Consider the following 7,501-nt stretch of genomic DNA (forward strand, 5'->3'; position numbering starts at 1 on the left):
AAAAATTAGCGGATGTAAAAGTCTCCCCGTACATTTAATCAATGATGTTATATTTTCGATCCTTGAAGATCGTTCAGCACGACATTACTGTTGTGTATACATGTTATGTGGTATTTTTATTTTTGTTTCTTCTATTTGGCCTTTTCAACTTGGGTGGTTCCAGTATTCTAACACCATCCACAATATCACATAATGACAATTCTCAACATTTGACATAGCTCTTAGTCTGTCCAACTTTTAAGAAAGTCAGATAGCTTCAATAAAATGAAAAATATGAAATAAAAAAAAACACATGGACTCACGCTGTTTCGATCGGACACGTAGACATTACAAAACTGTAGTTTTCCACTCTGTATATAATAAACCGGTATATACAACGAAGTTTATATAATATACGGGTATATAACACCAATTTATATAATTGCCGCTACATACAGCTAAGTTTATATGTTATACCAGTATTTACAACAAAGTTTATATAATATTCCGGTATATGCAACCAAGTCTATAAAATATACCAGTATATAAAACCAAGTTTATATAATATACATGTAAATACAACCAGGTTTTCATAATATGCTGATAAATAGAAACAAGTTTATATAATATACCGTTATATACAACCAACTTTAACAATTCCCTCGACATAAATTGTGTCATAATCTTCAAGTTGAAGGGTCCTTTGGTTTGCCAACAATATATTTGTCTACTTTTAATATTTGAGCCGTGTCATGACAAAACCAACATAGTGCGTTTGCGACCAGCATGGATCCAGACCAGCCCGCGCAGTCTGATCAGGATCCATGCTGTTCGCTTACAAACCCTATAGCAAGAAGAGAAACTGATAGCGAACAGCATGGATCCTGATCAGACTGCGCGGATGCGCAGGCTGGTCTGGATCCATGCTGGTCGCAAACCCATTATGTTGGTTTTGTCGTGACACGGCTCATTTCTCTTCACATATTGTCTAATGATTTTTTTGTTATTATTCACGATTCCTGCAGCTACAAAGCAGTTGCTTTAAGTCTTGCTTGAAATCTTTGGATGCTAGTGAGTAGAGTAAGAAACTAAAAGCGTTATTTAAGAAGAGAAGAAAGTCCGATACAGCGACAAAGATTAAAGCACTTCTTAACCCAAGGTTGAGGTAAATATAGCCAGTGCTTAATAGCGAGAGAACCATAAATGGGATAACACAAACACAGTGGAAACATCCTGTAACTATACTTAAGCGCGTGAATTTTGTCAAACGTCTTCTGCTACTGCTTACAATAGGTGATTTCCTAGAAAGAAATATGATATAAAAAAAACTTTTTCCCCCCTTTTATTTTTTTAAAAAAACCCCAAAATTTTAAAAAAAATCCCAACAAAGGACAAAAATTTCAGAGATTGTCAAATTGTATCCCCTTGAGTTAAAGTAAAAAAGCTACATAAAAAAAGATGAATCAGCAGGTTCTTTCCCCAGCAAGAAAAAATGAAAAGTGAAAAAAAGGGGCAAATTTCGCCTTTTTTGCCACCCCCTTTTGTTTTGGGAATTTTTAAGGGAAAAAACAAATACTCAACGTTTTTTTCCCGCCCCAGTTTAAAAAAACAATGATCCGGGTTTTGAGAGCTAAAGGGGTTTTTAAAATTTTGTCGAATTTCTAAATAATTGCATTTAAAAAGGCTGGTGATGCTGAAAAAGATAAAAAAGTACTTTGTCCCAAAAAGGAAAATGTTTGAGTAAGTGATTATCCATCCATGGATTATAGACCACATGTTCAGTTAATTTATATAGCATACAAAAACTGTCAGATGCTGATAAAAATATAAAGTACATTGAACATGCTAGCTTTCTTGTATTTTGTCCTTTGATCCAAACAGTTAGAGAGATTAAATTTCCAAAAAGTCCTACAGCAAATACACATATTTCAATAAAGAACCTCACCTTCTTTATGTTTTCAAAAAATAAATCTCTATCATCCGGGTCTGCTAGATATAAATCATCATCATCTCCCATGTTTGAAATGTTCATTTTATAAATTTTAGTACAACACTATTAATAAAATGAATATATATTCCGATGTTTAAATAATTTCTCTATATAAGGTCTGAATAGCAGATTATTCGTCAGACCTTTATATTAGATCAAAAACGTATTCATTTACTGGAGTCAAAAATGCCATTTAATAGTAAAAAAGGTTAAGCTTCATACCATGGGGAGATATTTCAACTGAAAACATTTTTTAACATTGAAATCTTTGCATATTTTTGCAAAATTTCAAATAAAAAATATCAGTACATGTATACTGTTTTTCATTTGTAGGAAGTATTATCAGATAGTATTTTAAAAAAATATTGGGAAATGGAATGAAAATATTGTTTTGCAAATGAATGTAGGTCTATAAAGCCTATGAAGTAACCGCAAGTACAAATACATATCATGCTATGTATTCGTCTAGATTGGTCTGTTTAATATGAAAAAAGGTAAAATAATAGATTTAAATGATTTGGTATGAAAATTGTTTGTCATAACAATTTTTTTTCTTTTACATTATAACTCGTTGTCTCTCTTATCAAATCAATATAATTACTATAAAAAGTTGGTATTTTTTCAGCTCGTAAAATCAACTTTGCTCTTTTGTTTACGTTGTCTACAAGTTTAAATTTGGAACAAATTTTGTGAGCTTGTACCAATCTTGTTAATATGGTAACTGAAGATATAGAATAACATCCTTCTTTTTGAAAAGTGAGACTTAAAACTTGATGTTACTTGTTTCTTTTGTCAAACTACACACGTCTTGTTTTTAGTTTCATTTGCCAGACTACACACGTCTTGTTTTCAGTTTCTTTTGCCAGATTACACACGTCTTGTTGTCAGTTTCTTTTTACAGATAACACACGTCTTGTTTTCAGGTTCTTTTGTTAGACTACACACTTCTTGTTTTTAGAATACACACGTCTTGTTTTTAGTTTTTTTTGCCGTCAGACTGCATACGTCGTATTGTCAGTTTTTTTTTTGTAAGACTTCATTCGTTTTGTTTTCAGTTTCTTTTACTAGACTACACACGTCTTGTTTTTAGTATCTTTTTTCAGACTACCCACGTCTTGTTTTCAGTTTAGACTGCACACGTCTTGTTTTCAGTTTCTTTTGCCAGACTGCACACGTCTTGTTTTCAGTTTCTTTTGCCAGACTGCACACGTCTTGTTTTCAGTTTCTTTTGCCTGACTGCACACGTCTTGTTTTCAGTTTCTTTTGCCAGACTGCACACGTCTTGTTTTCAGTTTCTTTTGCCAGACTGCACTTGTCTTGTTGTCGGTTCTTTTGTCAGACTTCATTCGTCTTGTTTTCAGTTTCTTTTATCAGACTGCTCAAGTGTTGGTGTTAGTTTATTTTCTTTTGTCAGATTACACGGGTCTTGCTTTCAGTTTCTTTTGTCAGACTACACACGGAATGTTTTCATCTTATTTTGTCAGACTTCATTCTTCTTGTTTGCAGTTTCGTTTGCTAGACTGCACACGTTTTGTTTTCAGTTTCTTTTATTAGAATACACACGTCTTATTTTTAGTTTCTTTTGCCAGACTACACATGTCTTGTGTTTAGTTTCTTTTGTCAGACTGTACACGTCTTATTTTCAATATCTTTGGTCAGACTATGCACGCATTGTTTTCAGTTTCTTTTAGCTGACCACTGACGACTTGTTTTCTGTTTCTTTTGCCAGACTGTACACGTCTTGGTTTTATTTTCTTTCTATTTTTTGGGCTGTGCAATATTTGTTTAAATTTTGTTTTGCCGGACTACGTACACGCTTCTTATTTATAAATTGTTTAGTCTGAATGCATTAATCCTTGTTTAACTGATTAAAGTAATAAAATTATTTATTGCTAACACAAATTCTAACCAGCTAAATTAATGTAAAAGTAAAAGTTTCCAAAGGTTTCGCAACGTTGATAAAATAGATTTTCCAAATTGGTAATTCACTACATCGACTCGTTGTTAGTATGTTGTATGATTTTTTCCAAAATTTGAAATTGAATCTTGTCTGATAAAACGTTAATTTGGAATCACAATAACTGTATGGTTTCTTTTACAATAATTTACTTTTATTTTTATCAATTTTCTGTTACTGACAAATACTATAACAAATCCTCAATAAAAGACAAAATATTTTTATTTTCACAATTCTCAAGCACATTTTAGGAGAACTGTCATGTTCCTCTGACAAATGCAAAAACATTTATATATACTCACTGAAAGTTGCTTTAATAAATATGTAATAATATTTTAACAGCCTGCTAACATTTAAAACTGTGATTCATTTATTAAATTTTTATATTTGGTATTTCCAGGGGCTCATCTGGAGGCGTGCAGCTTTAACGACACACTATTAACCATCAGAAATTGACACATTTCATCTTCTTCAGAAAGGGCAAACATGTTTTATAACATTTTGATAATGAATTTAGAGTATGATAGACGATATTCACTAATGAATGTGAAGTAATATGTCATAAAACTAGTCATATACAAACAGAGTGGTATTTTGACTTCCATACAAACTTTTAATCCATATTACAAAAGAAGGGAAGTATGGTTCGTGAATACGACAAAGTAAGTAAAGGTTTGGAAACTGTAATAGTATACAAATTGCAAGAGAAGTATACATATTACAAAAGAAGGGAAGTATGGTTCGTGAATACGACAAAGTAAGTAAAGGTTTGGAAACTGTAACAGTATACAAAAAGGGAAATAATTCAGAACGCATTAATCTTCTTCAAGAACTTTATAAAATATGATTTTTTTAAAACTGATGACCTATGACTATACAGAATTTATTTTATATCCGCTAACCGTAATGTTGTTAAAGGCTCTCAACTAAGGTTTAAAAGCCTTAAAAACCCTATAACAAGTAGAGAAACTGATAGCGAACAGCATGGATCCTGATCAGACTGCGCGGATGCTGGTCGCAAACCGATTATGTTGGTTTTGTCGTGACGCGGCTCCTATATGTTACTTTTTTGTGTAATGTTTTTCTTTTTTAGAGACTACCTACCAGAAGTTCGAATAACCAACTACCTTCTGGTTGTTAGTTTGGGATTCACGCTAATAACCAACTGAGTTCCCTGGTCGATTAATAGTGAAAGGGGCCGGGAGGGGGGGGTGTTACCATATTATATAAAGCACATATTTAGTTATATAACGGCAACAATTGTTTCAGAAAAAATACTTTGTTTTCGGAGGAATATGTGCAATATCCGAATTACCAACTACCTTCCAGTAGGTAGTTTTGTATACAGGCGAAAACCCAACGGAGTCCCCTGAAGGACATAGGGAGACAGGGTGTTTCAATGTTGAAATGTACATCTTTCTTGCTATATACCCGTCATATATATTTATTCTGAAAAAATACTTTCTGTTTTTATGGGTAAACAAGTAAAGTTCGAATTACCAACCTTTTTGGTAGGTAGTTGTGGATTCCCCCGAATAACCAACTGTGTGCCTTGGTCGACGTAGAGTGCGTGGTGATACCATTTGGTAGAATTCATCTAATCATATATCTGTTTTGTTACTTTTTTTTTGCATATTTTGAAATTTATTTGATAATTTATGTAGATTGAAAGTGTTCTTTGCAATATGTAAATTACTTTCTTTGTTCACTCGAAAATATTTTACCCTTATTTACCATTAAATTTTTAAAATTTTCATAAAAAAATAGCATGACGCTGGAGGTTTGCTGCTTTAACATACTTTTTTCACCTAATTTCCACCCATAGTATTATCTTTAACATGTGAAAATTAGATTAAAAAGACTTGTCTCAAACCATCATTTATCATCAACAACAAGTATTGTTATCAGCTTACTTATTGTCAATATTAGAACTGCGATTCTATTTAACGAAACATGTTTCTTTTTCTTGTATGTTTTTTTATTGCCCCTCAACAGTCTTACTTATTTACTTATGTGTAAATTCCTTTATCATAACATAATATCGAGCAAGGACACGAATGTCAGCCATTGTGAAACACTTTAGACCTAACAGCTATATTAACTATTTAGGTGTGAAAATTAAATTGCATTACTCAATTTCAAGTTTACTTACGTGATAATGTATAAAGGGATTTCTAAAATAGTTATAAATCAGAGCGGGCGCTATGATGCAGTGGTAACACTGTCTGACTACAAATCTAGGGGTTGCGAGTTCGATCCCCCGCTACTCCACTAAAATACTTACAATCTTTCTACTTCACTAAAATACTAACTAACTGACACACATGACACTACACTGAAACACAGGACAACATTGACACACAGGACACTACACTGAAACACAGGACAACACTGACACACAGGACACTACACTGAAACACATGACAACACTGACACACAGGACACTACACTGAAACACAGGACAACACTACACTGACACACAGGACACTACACTGTAACACAGGACGACACTGACACACAGGACACTACACTGAAACACAGGACAACACTGACACACAGGACACTACTGTAACACAGGACAACACTGACACACAGGACTACACGTACTAACACACAGGACTACACTGAAACACAGGACTACACTGAAACACAGGACAACACTCACACAGGACACTACACCGAAACACGGGACAACACTGACACAGGACAACACTGACACAGAGGAGTACACTGACACACAGGATACTACTGAAACACAGGACAACACTGACACAGAGTACAACACTGACACACAGGATACTACTGAAACACAGGACTACACTGACACAGAGGACAACACTGACACACAGGATGCTACTGAAACACAGGACTACACTGACACACAGGACACTACTGACACACAGGACTACACTGACACAGAGGACTACACTGACACACAGGACTACACTGACACACAGGATACTACTGAAACACAGGACAACACTGACACAGAGGACTACACTGACACACAGGATACTACTGACACTAGGGATACGATTGAAACAAAGAACTACACTGACACACAGACCACTTCTGTAGCACAGGACTACACTGACACACAAGACACAACTGACATTACTGAAACACAGAACACTACTGAAACACAGGACTACACTGAAACACAGGACTACACTGAAACACAGGACTACACTGAAACACAGGACTACATTGAAACACAGGACTACACTGAAACACAGGACTACACTGAAACAACACTGAAACACAGGACAACACTGAAACACAGGACACTACTGAAACACAGTACTACACTGACACGCATGACAGTACTTAAACACATGGCATTACTTAAACACTAATTGAATACACAGGACACTTCTCAATTACTGACACACATGACACTATTTACACACAGAAAACTACTCACACTGTCACACAGGAAGCTACTCACACAGGGCACAATTCAAAACCTGACATGACACACATGACATTTTACTTATAAACTATATTGTTAATCACTACTTTGCTTCAAAAAGTCAACAATTTCAAGATCAATTACGCAATAAGAATGCGATCTG

General features: G+C 34.3%; 1 protein-coding gene across 1 annotated transcript; it reads left to right on the plus strand.

Annotated features, from left to right (window-relative positions):
- The first annotated feature begins 4,567 nt into the window (after positions 1-4,567).
- Positions 4,568-7,282, plus strand: LOC132730731 (dentin sialophosphoprotein-like). Its single transcript, XM_060716709.1, has 2 exons — positions 4,568-4,683; positions 6,544-7,282. The coding sequence occupies exons 1-2, from the start codon at positions 4,568-4,570 to the stop codon at positions 7,280-7,282; spliced, it is 855 nt and encodes a 284-aa protein (XP_060572692.1).
- The last annotated feature ends 219 nt before the right edge of the window (positions 7,283-7,501 follow it).

The sequence above is a fragment of the Ruditapes philippinarum genome, unplaced genomic scaffold, assembly GCF_026571515.1.
Source record: "Ruditapes philippinarum isolate M1 unplaced genomic scaffold, ASM2657151v2 ctg3405_1_1_1_1, whole genome shotgun sequence".
NCBI lineage: Eukaryota > Metazoa > Mollusca > Bivalvia > Venerida > Veneridae > Ruditapes > Ruditapes philippinarum.